This window comes from Coffea eugenioides, chromosome 4 (assembly GCF_003713205.1).
Source record: "Coffea eugenioides isolate CCC68of chromosome 4, Ceug_1.0, whole genome shotgun sequence".
In the NCBI taxonomy this organism is placed as follows: Eukaryota; Viridiplantae; Streptophyta; class Magnoliopsida; order Gentianales; family Rubiaceae; genus Coffea; species Coffea eugenioides.
This window is the reverse complement of record NC_040038.1, coordinates 3324626-3341005: the sequence shown is the minus strand read 5'-3', so window position 1 is coordinate 3341005 and position 16380 is coordinate 3324626. Positions and strand designations below refer to the sequence as shown.

The window sequence follows — 16380 nt, the reverse complement described above, 5'->3', positions numbered from 1 at the left end:
TTCAAAAATAAGTAGTGCATCTTAAAACTATACATTTGCAATTTTGCAGAGCACACAACTTGGATTCATTGGCTAAGATTTTTGGGAAAATTTTGGGTACATCTGTATCCAGCATCACCACCTGGCGACTATTTAGATGTTCAACTCATTAATACGACATCAACTTATGTCATGTGTCATAACGGTGACATAGATATAGACATATACTTCAATAGTTACAAGATTTAAGAGTAGCATATTCTTGGATGAAGCCCATCCAAGAAAGTGACCTCCCGGGTGCGGACTAATTGCGAGTCCTCAGCGTCACAATTAATGGTCAGGAGAAGGATTGGATTAGATAGCAAGATAGGAAGAATTTTAAATAGGAAATTTTGATATTAAAATCTTCCCCTTGCCAAAAAAAAATGTGAGATTAATGTACTTATGGGATTCAGTATTTGGTTATGTAAGAATAGAACGTCGATTCCCACTTAATTAAGGTACTAGTTATGTAACTCAAGGATCGAGGATAAATTTGTTGAAAATAATAGGGATATTTCAAAAGACTTTACCCCATATTGAAAAACTCGTCATTTATAATGTTTACGCTTTTATTGGACTTGTGTTAAATTGATAACTAGTGTGGGCTCGTGTGCATGAGAAAGAAGTTGAGTTGGACTGTTTCAGTACAAACTGGCGGATTTGCCCCCCTACATGTGGGTTAAATGCGGCCCAAGTTGATTTTACTGCGAGCAAAAATAAATTTTACTTTTACATTTTACAAATCAAATCCTTATCTCATCGGTTACGAATTCAGGGCACGTTCACAACATATTTTCTATTAATACGTATTAATGTTATTGTCTATTACGTGAAAAATTAGGCATGGTTTTTTTTTATGTTATCCTACCTCCAACGTGCACTTTCTGATGCCTATGAATAGCAGCTTTTCTCACTTCAGAAAACATATCAACAGCTGACAGTAGAGACCTTCCTGCCAGCTTTTTTGCTCTTTGCTAGATTTAACCGACACTTGCTAAAGTTCTGATCCTTCTTGTTATAAACAAGAAGAAGGCTTGTTTAATCCTGGAGAAACATTTCAACCTCACGAAATAATTTCTTAGGACAGTGTTATTAAGCACGACTCAAACTACATTTTGTTAGTTTAGTTAACGTTGTTTTTTACTATTTCTGTCTGCAAAACTTGATTCAAAGGCAGTAATTGAAGGTGTTCGAACTGGAGGAGAGGACTCAAGCCCTCAAGCCCGCAGAGCAGAGTAAATTTCCACAAAGTGCTACTTTCTGAAAAATAGTTCCCAAAAGAGTGAAAGATTTTTTTTTTTTTTTTAAAACGCATTTAGTGAATGCATTTTGAATACGATATTTAAGAAATTATGCATACAAAAAATAATAAGTTGCATTCAGCTGAATACGTTTTTCACCTCTTTAAAAATATATATATACATGAAAAATATCACCCGTTGAAAATTTTGAAAAAAAAAAAAAAAAAAAAAGTAGCACTCTTCAGAGAGTTTACTGCAGCAGAGCATGCTGGACACTTCAGCGTTAAGTTTTGACGTTTGATCTTTTGCTTCAGTTAGAATCAGTTCTGTCGCCATTCACCAAATGAACGGTGGTGTCTTCTTGCTGCTGCTGGGAATATAATACAGTGAACTTTTCTTGACTTTGTCCACTCCTCTGATCCCTGTTTCCTAAGCTAGTAGTCCTGTTTTCTGTCGATAGTCAAAGATATCCGCTACTCCATGTTCATTTCCTATATGATATTCTATTTATTTTTATTTGGTTGGACCCTATTTCATCACGTCCAATCCACTTGGTGTTCATATATTTGAATATAGATGCTAATATTCCGAAGCTTTTCTGCGCACGATTGCTTCTCCAAGTACTCCAGGGCAGATGCAGAACCGAAGAGTTAACTTGCTACAGATTTGACAGATTTTGGGGGAGGCAAAAAATTTTCAGAACCTAATTGAAAACTTTCAGCCTTACAATAGGGATGTTCAGAATTTCTGGCTGACAAAATTCTTGTGCTAAGCTAGATCATTTTGCAATAGCTCCTGGAAGATCAGTATCCAAATAAGCTGGCCTCTAAAGTTTTCAAAACTAGTAGAAAAAGGAAGAAAATCAAAAGAAAAAGATGCTGGCTACGAGGACAGGAACCAGTAGTGATCGGAGCCTCAATTATTGATTTCCTCTACGGTGAAATATGTACTATCTTTTAATGATTCAGTAAAACTTTCAGTATACTACTATTTTACGGGAATTAGTGTACATTCAAAAATAATTGCAGTACATAACAAGATCTTAACCCATTAAGGACTAATTTGTTTAAGCACATGATAGTCTAACTTTCACAATTTAAACTTCAAGAAAACGGCTAGCTAACTACTTAGCATATATCCAGACTATAGTTTCCATGTTTTAGTCATTTTCTTTAGATTTAACGTGTTAAAATTTTTGCAGGAAACAAGACCAATTAAGGTGAATAGATCAATAATAGTTTTGGCACTCACTAACAATCTTTTCAACCTTTATGCAAATTTGTCTTCTATGCACTATGCATGCATGCCATGGAAATAGTACAATAAATTGTCCCTTTGCTTGATTTCTCTGTGTGATCATTTTCTTCTGGTTGCATAGACATGACCTCTCCATGTAACTGTTGTGTTTGGTTGTACTTGTGATATTCTGCCGATCTTCATTTAGATTTTGATATTTCTCAACAAAAACAAACTGTTTAGTCTCAGAGAGATGTCCTTTCATAACCCAAAAAAAAAAATTGCTGTACCCGATGAATTCGATTCTTCCCCAAGAACAAATAAGAATAGGAAGCAAACAAAAAGAAGATTATAACCAAAAAGATAAGTCCTAAACTCCTAAAAATGCATGTATAGAATTAGTCAGGAGAGCATAATAATTACTAAATTACTTAAACCCGTTAAATAGGTACATAATGCTCACAACAGTGCAACATTAGAAGCTTGCTTAATTTTATAAGTACACCATATTAATGAGGAAATAACCTGGTATTTTCAACTATATATATTATCAGTAAATACTAGCTAGCTAATACTTACTATTAAAGCTTTCTTTAACTTTCCGGCCAGAGGCTGGTGACGATCATCAAGGTTGAAAGAGCTTATCTCCACATCTGCATTTCCATGAAAGAAGATAATAGCTATCATCTTCTCTATGAGCTAGTTTCCTTGAACCCTCATCTTGGTGGGGTGGAATAACTAAAGTAGCCTTACAAGGTTGACAACTCATGCATTTGTTCACACAACCTGGTGGCCTTGATCCTAGCACCATTTTCCTTCCCTGGAGTGCATTCTGATCACTATTGGTGTTTGAGGGCATCATTCCCACTGCCAGTGAGCCTGAAACTCGAAAAGATCACGGAAAAAAAAAATGTTAAGTTTCCAAGTTGAAACCTTCTATATGCAATCGTGCAAGGGTCTTAAATGCTGTGACTTACACAATTAAAGAGGGAAGGGGGGGGGGGGTTTGGGTGGGAACATATGCCCCAACTGAAGAAGAGCCTACAACTATGAACATCAAGCTTGAATTACAAACAAAATATTCTGGAGTAGAAATGTTTTCTCCAGCTGATTCTTGATTTAATAGGACAAGGGTGAATGAAAAAAATTCTTGAAAATGGACGCAGTTGCAAGAGAAAATTCTTGAAAATTCATGCACCGAAAGAAGGTGGGCTAATTTTTACCTGACCGGGAAGGTAGGCATATGAGGGAGGATATGAGGATAGCTGAGACTGAAACTTTTAGTCTAACTTGGAAAACCCTTGATAGAGTCATGATCACTGTTGAGACGACAGGCAAGAGGAAAGAATTAATGGTTATAGAAGTCTTCATAGTTCCACAGAAATAAGAATGTCAAGAAGAAGATATGCAGCAATAGAGATCTAATTAAGAAAGGACTTTTATGAGCATTGGGAAAGGGAGATGCGGTGAGAAAACTGAAAAGATGGATATCGTAACACAATGGTAAGCCCTGTTACCACATCCACAGACACGAGTCCCAGGTTAAAAGCAAATTTAATTAGATGACAGTGTCCCGGATTCTTTTAATTTTTTTGGGAAAATGTTGTTGTAATGACTTTTTCTATCTGTAGAAGTTGCAAGCTCCCACCGGAGCATCTAACGATCTCCCACATGAATTTATTAGTAGTAACCACATAAATAGCCTACACAAATTCCCACGAAACTCCAAGAACATAACAAACAATAATACTCCCTCCGTCTCACTTTGATAGTCCTGTTTCTTTTTTCACACAGTTTAAGAAAAAGTAGTTAACTTTGTTGGAAAAGTAAATTTAGATTGCTATTTTTCTAAAATACCCTCACATTAAATAGAGTACAACTTTATGTGAACTTGAATTGATGGTAAAAAAAGAATCAACTCTCATTAAATGGGGTAGGTTTATAGTAACAACAACTTACATTGTTGAATAAGGGCATTTTAGGAAAATTAAAATACAACTACATTCTTCAATTGGAAAGTGAACTATAATTTAGGACCATAGTTATTAAACTCGGCCCGGAGAGGAGACCGGCGAAGGAGGTGGGTCAACGGGTCACTGGTTCAACCGGTGGGTGAGTGGTTGAACCAGTGGGTCACTACATATATTTAAATATTATATTTTATAAATTTTGATATAGGATATATGAGATAAATTGTAATAAATAATGTCATAACAAATATTCATTTAATTTAATTTGCTATAGAATATTTAATTCATATAAGAATCAGCAAAACATAAATTTAATTAGTAATCCACCAAACTTCAAGTGTAGATGTTTATTGTAATTATCTAGGTTATTTACAAATTTTAAATGCAAAAAAAATATTTGTCTTTAAAATAAATTATGTAATATGTTATTTTTGAAATCTATTTTATAATTTATAGAATATAAGGGTCATAAGTTTTATTAAAAGATTCCAAATACATTTGTTTTGGAGAGTTTAAAAAAATAAAGATGAAATTAAAAAACATTCATATAGCATAAGAATGTCCATTAATGAACAAGTGACAAAGTGGCGAGCTACGCACAAACAATACCGAATGTCTGAAGTTCGAATCCAAGCAAAGGCTTGGACAAACATTTTTTCCTCAAATCCGGTCTGCCCACAAAACCAGCCGGATTTCCGGTTTAATACTGTTGAACCGCCGGTCCGTTGAAAAGTCAACGGTTCATATGCAGAAACGATCCAATTGAAGAACCGGCCCGGTTTAGTGGCCGGTTCGCCGGGTTGATCGGTCGAACCGCCGGATCGGGCCAGGTTTAATAACTATGTTTGGGACAGACGAAAAAGGAAAACAGGATTATTAAAGTGGGATGGAGGGAGTATATAATTGGCAAATGACCAGCCACCTTCAGTTTCCTCTGCTAAGTACTAGGTACAAGCCTGTAATTGTTCTCTTTACATCTTAACATAATTATTGTTACCACTTTTGCTACAAAGAGTAGGAGGGACAGGGTGTCAACTCCTTTCTGCCTGCTCCTTTCTAGTACTGGTCATCTGAATCCTTTAGTAGCTTGTTTATTAATGATTTGACAATTAAGATAACGATGCAGTCCACAAACATATGCCGAGTTTATGCTAGATTTTGGTACATATATGGTGGGTTAATTGCTCTTGTTCCGCAAAGATCACAGAAGAAAGAGATGTTTCACTAAATAGTGGGGCTCTCATTGGTCACATATACGACCTCACTATTGTTTACTATCTCAATCAAGTAATTTGGATACTACAAAAAATCATGCATCAAAAACTTTTTCCCTTTTTTTTTTTTTTTTTTGCAGGGTAGAAAGGGACTAAAATATTATTAACAAATAAAAAATAATGGGCACATAGCCAGTAAGCACCTAGACAATCAGATAAGAGACTGTATTGGTATATTATACCTGTAGAATATGTGAGAAGGGTATAAGCATTAAATGCCTCTGCCCTGTCATGTTGGGATTGAAAGCCTAATTTGTAGCGGGTTAGCCAAGCCAGTGAAAACCATTCCTAGTTTCAAAGTGGTTGGAATCACGGTCAAAAGTAAAACAGAGCGACTATCTACCAAGTGACGGTAAAAACTATCCAGAACAACTAGTTTCACGTGCCATTATTCTCTTTCCCAGTCTGAATCCATCTTCGATGAGCTATTCACTTACTTGTCTAGTGAAACAAGGCTAAGGATTTCAATTAAAAATTATATCTATAAATTCCATTGAAAAAGGATGAGAGTTAAGAAGCGAAAGAAACAAAACTAACGATTACTTATATTCATCCTATCATTCACATAATTAATTCAAGTGCTGTTAACCTACCTTCTGCCTTGTTCCTATTTTGGTTGTTATTTTTAAGAGTTTTTGTAAAAAAAAAATTATAACAATTCGATATATATAAGTTAAAAAAATAGTTAAAAATGCATTTATGAAAAAAGTAAACATTTTTCTGCGAAAAAAACTTATCTAAACAACGTTTAGTTACTCACAATGCGTGGAAAATGGGCGAGAAGAACTAGTACAACCTACAACAGTTGAGGTTGACGGGCGTCGGAGATTTTTTTCCTTGTGGGTTCGACTGACAGGGCACTCGTTAATTTTTTTTGAAGGATCAAAACGGTTAATTTAATCAAAGGATAATTCCAGAAACCTCCCCTAAGATTTCTAACAATTTCACTGAGCTCTTCTAAGATTTAAAGAATTACACTTACCTCCCTTAATTTGATAGTTTTAGTAACAAAACCTTAAAATAAGATTGACTTGGACAATTTTTTAAATGAATACCCAAAAATGCCCTTTTGGAATGAGTTTTAATTTATTTTCTTATATAATTATAAGATTATTTATATAATTATAAGAAAAATGTGCCAAATTTTTCATGTTTATATCTACTATTTGATAAATAACTATAATAATAATTTGATTACTATGATATGATATTTTATTATGAATTTAGATTTATAAGATAAAAAAGAAAATGTTGAAATAATTCATTTAGAGTTTATAATTTTTGGGAGTAGTGGGATTATCATAATTTAGTAGTGCTTTTGAGCCATTTCTTTTTTATTTATTGTTAATTTTAATACCAAAAAATAGAAAATAAAGATCAACAAAAACATTGAATTACATATAAAATTAATTCGTTAAAAAAATCGCTAGTTCGACATTTGGTTTAATAGAAACCTAGAGGCAATGGTGGCCGTTCTACAGTTTTATTGGCAAAAAATTTTAAAAAAGGAATAAGAAAGAAAAATAATGAAAAATAATTTTAAAACTCATTCTAAGTATTAGCATACCACATAAGAAAATTTCATTAAAATATTTAAGGGCAAAATTATTATTTTAAATGATAAGGAAGGTATGTATAATTTTTAAAATTTTAGAAGAGTTCAGTGAAATTGTCAAAAACCTAAGGGAGGTTGATGAAATTATCCCTTTAATCTAGGATCATGTACTCTGACAAAAAATGTCATGATGAGACTTCAATGTTATTTCTTGTCCAACGGAACTGAGATTTGCGGGTGCAAAAATTCTCATCTAATTGTGGGTGTGGTGTTTGACCAAAAAAAAAAAAAATTGTGGGTGTGGTAAGATGGAAAAAGTTGCCAGTAAAATTTTTCATTTCAAAAAAAAAAAAAAAAAAGTATGGAGGTAACTATAGTTGAAAATTTCTCATCATCAAGACTCATGCCCTTGTAATTTTTTGTAATAATACTAGTAACTATGAACAATTAAGCTTATCGTTTTAAAAAAATATTAACTATGAATAATTAGCTAATTAATCCTCAAATAAAAGCGTCATGCTTTTTATTTTGTAATGTTTCAATATATTTTTCATATTAAAAAAAAGTCAAAACTATATTCCATTTCTCTTTCCAATATCATTTCTTCCTTTAATGACATGCCTGTTGCATTCAAATTCAAATTGGGAGTAAGATAAGAATGACAAACAAAAAAATGACAACCAAATAATTATTCTTAAAAAATTTAGAATTTGTTTGGATTGACTTTTTTTTAAAAATTAATTACACCATAAACACGTTTTCAAATCACTTTTTTATGCTCTTAATACACTTTTTTACAAAAAAAAAATGCTGCAGTGTTGTTCTAAAAAAAAATTCTAATAATCTTCATTCCAAATATTCACTTAAATTCCCACAATAAAAAAAAAAAAGGAATGGAGGGAGTAATACTCTACCTGGTAACAGAGAATCACAGTCAAAAGCAAAAGTGCCCGTTCACTCAAACAGTCGTCCACGGCTCAGGCATTCTTGCTTCTGTACGTGGATCCGATGAAAACCCTGCTGCAAAAATAAGGAAGGATGCACAATTGATTGAACACAACGTATAATACCAGAATGCACCATAAGCACATTAATATTTTCGGCACACCAGCCTGTGGCGAACTACTTTTGGAAAGAGGAGAGTACTGTCAAGTTTCAAGACCAGTACCCAACAAAAAGGATTCCATTTTATCAATGCCTCTGAAATAACTAAGCACTACTGGTACGTTAATGTCGCGCTTGATTAGACCCCGCCTTTCACGAATACATAAACTAATTACTGTTCATGTCCTGCTTAAAACGTCATGCACCTGAGGCTTTCTAGCTCTCCGCTTTTCCGTTTCGGGTGACACAAGGCTTTTTACCAGCTCAAAATCTCTGAGGCTTTCTATCTATTTTAATTTCAATACCAGCCACTGACACTGGTCAACTCGCAGGTTGAAGTACCTTTTTTTTTTTTTTTGGTTCAAGGAACACGGGGAAGGAGATAAGAGAATGTTGAGAGTTGAACAAAAGCAAAGCGAAAGAAGAAGATTTGAAAGTCACGACCAAAGTTATACTGCCTCATTGGAATATTATTTTTACCAGTTGAATTGGACCTTGAAACTTGACGTCATAGGCATGTATCTAAGTTGCAGTCCTACAAAATGAGTTAAATCTTAGGCTTGATGTTGCTGGTCCATTTTTTTTTTCTCCGATCGATAAAAGTTTGAATGGATTTGACTCTCAATATATGTTATTACGAATTAGAACATATCCTAAAGTTACAAGTCACGTTCAGTCTTCTTATTATGGGTTGGCAAAAATATTTGTTGATCCAAAAATCCATGATTCAATTCGATCTGCTCCCAAAATATAGGACGTCCAATTCGTATTTTCTGATCATGCCAGAAAAGGGTTAAGTACCTGCTTATATACGAAGTGGATTAGGGTTAAGTACCTGCTTATATACGAAGTGGATTAGGATAAGAGGATTAAAAATCCATGAGCACTCTACCCACTTTGCATATATACACACACATATGTGTATATGTGCGCGCGTATGTATATATTATTTTTTATTTTTATATACGTCCACAAAATATTATTTTTAGAGCAAAGTAAATAATTTTATTGAGTAAATTACTCTCCAAGTATGAGTGCCTATAACTTATTTACAATATTTATTTGTAGAGGTCACAGTCTTATCTTTTTTAGAAAAAAATTTAATTTATGTATAATATGTATAAAAAAAAAAAAGGACAATGCTTATAGCAATTTTCATCATCTTTGAATTCTTTTATTTTTTTTCTCTCTTGTATTCAGGAGTACTTAACCCATCCGAAACGGCCAAATGCCGATTGATATACGGGACGATTAAAAGTCAAAAAATAGTTGATCTATAAGATACGAGTGGGATCAACTAAACTAAAAGCTTTACGAAATGAAACGAAGTTCGATTCGTGCCCATTCCTACTTGACCATTGAACAATATATAATTGTCGCATCCGCAATAAGACTCGAACACACAGCTGGCTCGTAGGCTCCTAACTACCGAGTTGTCTGTAGGATTTGGACTTCGACTGACCTGTAAAAAAATTGTGCGCGACGAATAGTAATGTACATCAAAACAAATGAAACTTACATGTAGCGTACGATTAGCTACAATGAGGTCTCCTGTAGATAAAACTATAAAAGAGCCTCCCTTGAACAATCCTCGAGTCTCAGCCAACCACCAAAACTTTAAAGTCTGGGTGAAGATTTTAAAGACCCTTGTCTCCCACCATAAAATTATCACTTCAAGTAACCTTCTCCGATAACATTCCCGTTGGTTCCCCTCTTTTTAAATTAGATTAGAATAAGTTATACAAATATTATTTATTATTGCAAAAAAAAAAAAATAACCCTCAAGTCTTGAGTACGAGCAAGCCCATAGCCCAATGGGCCAACCCACAAGACCATGAATCAAAGCCCACGATTTTGGAGGCATGCAAGGCAGAGCATGAAAACAAACAATTAAAACGAAGGTGACAAGTTTGCAGAGCCGTTTCTATGATCTCTGGGGTATATGTTGATGGAAAAAAACCTCTGCAGGGTAAATACTAAATTTCTTTCCTGAATACCAAAACAAGGTCATTTTATTACTCACATATAAATTTACAGAGACTCGAAACCTCTTCAAGTTCATAATGGAAAGTGGCAGCAGAAATTATTTCTCAAGAGTCACACTCAAACAAACAAACAAACCAACCTCAAGTTTTTGAGAAGCAAGCAAAAGTAATACTACTAATATGGTAGTAGTATATCTTTCTCCCTCGCCCAATCCGTCGAACTCAAAACACCTAATCTCAGTGCACTGAGATTTCTTTTACGTCTTTCTTAGGCCTCTCAGTCCTCGGAATGATAACCGTAAGAACCCCATCTTTCATCTCTGCTTTAATTTCATCAACTTTTGCATCATCAGGCAGCAAAACACTGGTATTATAGTAACCATAGAAGCTTGCCCAGTGATCATCATCATCATCATCAGACCCTTCTTCCTCTTCCTTGCGCTCTCCCTTTATTGTCAGAACTCCATCATCAACAGTCACCTTTACATCCTCCTTGGCAAGCCCCGGCACTGGAAGCCGCAGCTTGTACAAATCGTCTTGCTCTTTAAATTTGCCCAGAAGTCGTGAAGGTGATAGATTCCCAAGCAGCCTGTTGATGTTCTCTGATGCTTGCACCAGAGCATTTCCGAGTCCCGAGGGGAAGAATTCTGCATAAATAAGTTGTGAATATCAATCTCCACTGTTGGAAGTGCTTGTATCAATGTGTAGTCTTCAAGTCTTGTTTTATGTTTTACATCAGTTTTGCGTGCTTATTTTGGGATAATTGGTTCAAAAATCACACAAGACACGAACATGAAGTAAGAGTTATCAGATTGCTCAGTGACGAAAGACAGAGTTTACCCCAGAGAGGAGGAGGGAAGTTATCGTCCTCCTTTTGCCACAGGCTTCTACGTTGCTTCTTCTTTGGGAAAAGCTTAGTGCTTGTATCAATGTGTAGTCTTCAAGTCTTGTTTTATGTTTTACATCAGTTTTGCGTGCTTATTTTGGGATAATTGGTTCAAAAATCACACAAGACACGAACATGAAGTAAGAGTTATCAGATTGCTCAGTGACGAAAGACAGAGTTTACCCCAGAGAGGAGGAGGGAAGTTATCGTCCTCCTTTTGCCACAGGCTTCTACGTTGCTTCTTCTTTGGGAAAAGCTTGTTCGATTTCTCGCCACCCTCGGAAACAGCCACCTGCTGGCCAGCAGAGTCCTCCTTGCCGGCGGCTGATGATATCCTTCTAAGAAGTTCAGAACCCCATCTCTGTTTCTGGACAGAGTTTACAGTTCTTTCGGAGGCACACTGATATGATGGTAAAGAACATCTCTGCTGCAAATTTTTCAAAGCCAAACGAGCCAAAGCCATAAATTAGCTCTGATGTTTTACTAGTAGTATTTTTCTTTTAAGCTTGTAAACGACCAATTTTGCAGATTATATCCGTTTTTACCTTACGTCGCTATGTTTTGACAGCACCGAGGAGGATTTAAGAAGATGGAAGAATTTAATCGGAGCTTACTGGAATACTCATTAGATATCTCTAAGAGCTTCTAGGAGAGTGACACGTCAGACAAGTTAGATACGCTACAGAGGCCTACTCGAGAGTTCTAGCATGAGAAGTTTCTTGCAGTTTCCCTCGCATACATGACCTTGATTTTGAAAGTATGTTAATCGAGAGTTGCCCTCTTTCTACCTCCTTAGGAGTCTTTAGATATTATTGAGATATGTAACGCGCTTTAAACAGAAGCTCCGCAGCCCACACCTACGTGGTTTGGCCGCAATAAAAAAATTTTGACCGTCTTATTAAACCCCCATGGTCAGCAAATATGTCCCGACCACTGGTAGAACTGCTTTCAAATCAAATGTGAGGCATACCATGATGAAATCGAATGATGGATGGAGCATAACAAAAATGGCTATAATATGCGCCAACCGACTTCTTCCACTACAGAGACTTGCACCAACGTGAGTTCTACATAATCAGGATCCTCATACGTACAAGAACATATTTTATATTTGCCTTGGTAAATAGGCTACCGCATACAAAATGATTACATGGTTAATTTACAACACACTTCGTAAAACACCTGAGAAGTTCGATGTCTCAAGGGCAGGCCATGTTGTTCAAGACCTGCAACTTTTGCCCATTCAGTCGTACATTCCTTCCTGCTCCCATACGTCCACAAGAAAATCTACCATTTCCTGTTGGTTTGAAATTAAGAGCCCAAGTCAGAGAAAATTATTTGAAACGGATGAATCACCTGCTCGTTATAAGACTTACGGCAAGAGGAATACGCTTGGTAAAGGGTTTGTTGCTTCCAAGCAAACTATCATAGGTTGCATTCCAACTGCAAAGCCAAAACTTTTTAGCGATGCAGAGACACAAAGTGCTGGGAAAAATACAAGAGAAAACTCATGAATGACCAACCTTCAGTTCAGCTAAGAGAAAGCATCAAACCAACTGTGAATATCCAGACATTGAAACCAACATTCAGGCCTCAACATCTGACTTTGATTTCAAGACAACTATTTAAAAGTTCTCCAATCAAAAGGACCCCAGTAATCCTAACCTTAAAGGATGGATAATCTATGCATCAGGGATGTCAAGCATGTTAGCAGCAATCTATGTCCTACCAGCTTCAGATTCTTGTTATGCGTCACCTTTTATAGACGATAAATGTTGAAAAATAGGCATATAATCAATCTTCAGAAAGGAAGAGAGATATCAATTTCCTTCCCCACCATGTGAAAACATATTTAAGTAATCGAGATTGAGACAACTGCAATATGTTTCACTGCTTTATTTTTCCAAAATAAACAAAATCAAAAATGCCTGCACAACAATACCTACATATTGCCTTTTGCAAGTTAAAATCTAAGTACGACATTTCATTGCTTCGCATTTTCCTAACATAAAGGGAAAAGGCCAAAATCCATGAAAAACCATTAGCTCAAAGTGATGCACCCATTAAATGATACTGCGTAATATAGAAGGATTGTACCTTAACTTGGGCTCACGCAGCTGCTGCATCTGTTTCTCGGGCTTTCTACTGCCTATCCACTGCCGTCTAGTTTGATTCCAAAGAAGAAGACCTATAATAAGGACCTCCAAAGGTAAGACCTAAAGTAGCCTCTAGCTAGAAAACTTGCAAACTGGCAAAGAGACGATCAAACCCAAGATTTGTTTGGAAAACAATGTAAAGTCAATGCAAAAGGGGGAAAAAAATGAGGAAGAAGGAAAACAAGGATGAGGATAAGCTCTTCAAACACAATTCAAGTCCATCCAAGACATAAGTTAGTGATTATGAAAAAAGTCAAATACCACCAGACTAACAGAATTTAAAAATTCACTAAAACCATTTGTAATAGCTTGGTCACTGTTGCACAAGTAAATGAGAAAACAACATAAGATAAAATTATTTTGCAAGGAACAAAGATAAACTTTCCATGATTTACAAATTCATAGGAAGCATTTGAACTTCCAGCTCCATGAGAATTGGTCAATGAACTACTAACTGATGATACACTTCCCTGTGACTGAACAGCACTCACGTCCATGTCACAGTTGCTGTTTGTCCGGAAACTCTCAGATATGCTAGCTTTTGATATTCTTGAATGTATTTCAGCTACAGGTTTCTGCTGTTGAAGAGAGTCATGAATTGTCAAATCTAGTTTTGGCTCAGTAGCACTTCCAAGACAACCACTGTTCTGCAAAGAATGGCATTTATCAATTCTGTAAGAATACATTTTCTTGCAATATTCACCATCCAATACAGCAGCAATTTTCGTTCAAGGAAATGCAAACTTATGTATGACATTTGGAAATGCTCGACGATAACATTAAGTAGAACAGAACTTGGAAAAGCTGAGTTTCCATATATGCTCATTACTAATAAATCAGAAATAACAATATAGCATAATGCAATTGCATATGCAGAAGCAAACACAACTTTAGGATGTTCCAATTTATGTCAACATTTCCTATAAACCCATAATGCTGCATGGGAACATAATGATCTTCATCATGGCATCTGTAGCACATTGCAACCACAAAATCTTGCAGGGTAATATTAGCAAAAAAAATCATTTATTAACCACGAAAAAATATCACCAGGAAATGATGCACAGAGAAGCATTATGCGAAAAGGGAATGTTTAATCACTGAGTCCCACAAAACCAGTTTATATAGCTTCAGAGAAGATTAAACAATGTTTAATCACTCAGTCCCATAAAACCAGTTTATAGAGCTTCAGAGAAGATTAAACACTTGTTTTCACTGACAAAATTTAATTGAAAAAAAAATCAAAACTAGAAGAATTTTATTAAAAAAAAGAAAAGAAAAGAAAATATCAGGAATTTATGTTACTCCTGACCAATATCCTTCTATCATACAATTTGATCGGTAAAATCTATCACATTTTCTATTTCATTGCCTTCCTGAGTTAATGATTCATAGCTCAGTTAAATAAAAGACGTACGTTTAGCATAACTATTTGACCCTTTCCACAATAAAAACATTTCCGAAACCCGGTAAAATAAGAAATCCTTAATCATAGTATTTTAAAACAAGAGAATAAAAGAGAAGCAAAAAAAGCTAAATTATGATGAAATGAAAGGGGAAATATGAAAAATATACATATACCCCATGCATGCAACCATATGAAGAATCCAAGCCACAATTGATCCGAATCGCAGCAATTTTCCCACCATAAACATCGATTACCCAGTGATCGCCCTGCAAATCACAAGCTCCATTTTTTATCATAAAATTGCGCGCACATACCTCAAAAATAAGCAATAAATCAAAATAGTACCACAAATTAAACAAATAATTCATGAAAGGACGGACCTGTTAGAGAGATTAATTGGAAAATCTCTCAGGGCAGGGCAGTCTCGCTTTTCCCGAAATCGATCGGCTAATTATCTGACAGTACAAATGAATGATGCGACCAAGCTTGTTCTATTGCTACGCAAGGTAATGCCACTTTTTTACGCTTTATTCTTGTTCGGTAACTGGTGAGGCGTTGGGCTCGATTAAAAATCTATCGGCTCTTTTTTATTTCCTTTTTCCTTTTTTTTCCCCCAGTGGGTTGAATGAAAAATGTAATGGTTCTATTTTCAATTGCCTTTTTTTTTTTTTGTAAGGCTCTATCTTCAATTCTTTGTCCTTTCTTTTTTCCAATGTGTCAGAATCCAAGGCTATTGGACTTTCTTTGTGTAAACTTGAGATAGAGAAAATTAACATAAAAAAAAAAGTAAATTATGATTTGTTTAAATGCAATGAATTGAATATGTTTGATGGAACAAAAAAAATTTCCTTGTTATTTCGGGTGATCTTACTGAGTTTGTTTGGACAAAGATAATTTGGATGATTTATTTGAGATATTTACTGTAGTACTTTTTGTGATGTGATGTGTGTGAGATAAAAAGGTGATTGAGAAGATAAAAAGGTGATTGGGATTTGTGAGGCAAAATTTTTTTTTCCAAATTCTCTCTATCCAAACAAACTCTGTAGTTTTTTTATAATACACCAATGTGCTCAACTTTTTCTAATATTTTTGTGTAATAGAATCCATGACCTTGCAAGTTGCACCCAACAGGTGGTCAATGGGCTAAAGTCCAGCGGTTTGCAGACTTGGTCATTATTCTTGAGTTGTTGTACCCCAAAAAAAAAAAAGCCCGTTAGCCCAAAGAGTTATCATGTCCGTGTTCGCTTCTACGTGCGCTTTCCCTCGTGGAAATATTTAGACGAGAACAGATTGGTTTTGAACTCACCAGACTTTGACCAAAACTTTTATTCCACGAATACCCGACGCAGAGGAGATCACAAACACAAAGGCACTGCAAATAATGAGGGGATTAAGGAATCGAGTGTATAGAGCCTAAAAGTGCTGGCATAAAGGGTGTGGATTCGGATGCCGACTCATGAGTGATGAGTAGAGGTGGCAAAATGGACGGGATGGACGGGATTTGCTTGGATTTGAGATGGAACCGAGTCATATGGGTTTGGGCC

General features: G+C 35.4%; 2 protein-coding genes across 7 annotated transcripts; both read right to left on the bottom strand.

Moving 5' to 3' along the window:
* Window positions 1-10438: 10438 nt before the first annotated feature.
* LOC113769536 (26.5 kDa heat shock protein, mitochondrial) lies at window positions 10439-11802 on the bottom strand. 2 transcript variants are annotated; one of them, XM_027314007.1, is made up of 2 exons: window positions 11456-11802; window positions 10439-11033 (listed from the first exon to the last, which is right to left on the bottom strand). In XM_027314007.1, exons 1-2 carry the CDS (start codon window positions 11733-11735, stop codon window positions 10624-10626), a joined length of 690 nt encoding a protein of 229 aa, XP_027169808.1. In that variant the 5' UTR covers window positions 11736-11802; the 3' UTR covers window positions 10439-10623. The 2 variants fall into 2 exon arrangements, 1 of the variants encoding a protein (XP_027169808.1); XR_003468161.1 differs by lacking the exon at window positions 11456-11802 and adding an exon at window positions 11227-11309 and having other exon boundaries at window positions 10954-11033.
* Window positions 11803-12271: 469 nt separating this feature from the next.
* On the bottom strand, window positions 12272-15429 carry LOC113767359. 5 transcript variants are annotated; one of them, XM_027311421.1, is made up of 6 exons: window positions 15217-15429; window positions 15004-15102; window positions 13814-14070; window positions 13370-13460; window positions 12649-12715; window positions 12272-12569 (listed from the first exon to the last, which is right to left on the bottom strand). In XM_027311421.1, exons 2-6 carry the CDS (start codon window positions 15081-15083, stop codon window positions 12516-12518), a joined length of 549 nt encoding a protein of 182 aa, XP_027167222.1. In that variant the 5' UTR covers window positions 15084-15102; window positions 15217-15429; the 3' UTR covers window positions 12272-12515. The 5 variants fall into 5 exon arrangements, with proteins under 5 accessions (XP_027167222.1, XP_027167223.1, XP_027167220.1 ...); XM_027311422.1 differs by having other exon boundaries at window positions 12649-12757; window positions 13814-14075; window positions 15217-15428; XM_027311419.1 differs by having other exon boundaries at window positions 12649-12757; window positions 15217-15428.
* Between the last annotated feature and the right edge of the window lie 951 nt (window positions 15430-16380).

Coding starts and splice junctions, on each gene's coding strand:
- LOC113769536 (XM_027314007.1), bottom strand. CDS start 11,735: ATGGCTTTGGCTCGTTTGGCTTTGAAAAATTTGCAGCAGAGATGTTCT. Junction 11,034..11,455: donor CTTCCCTCCTCCTCTCTGGG/GTAAACTCTGTC, acceptor TTATTTATGCAG/AATTCTTCCCCTCGGGACTC.
- LOC113767359 (XM_027311419.1), bottom strand. CDS start 15,083: ATGTTTATGGTGGGAAAATTGCTGCGATTCGGATCAATTGTGGCTTGG. Junction 13,461..13,813: donor CTATGAATTTGTAAATCATG/GAAAGTTTATCT, acceptor TCCTTATTATAG/GTCTTCTTCTTTGGAATCAA. Junction 12,758..13,369: donor CTGCGTGAGCCCAAGTTAAG/GTACAATCCTTC, acceptor TATTTTTCCCAG/CACTTTGTGTCTCTGCATCG.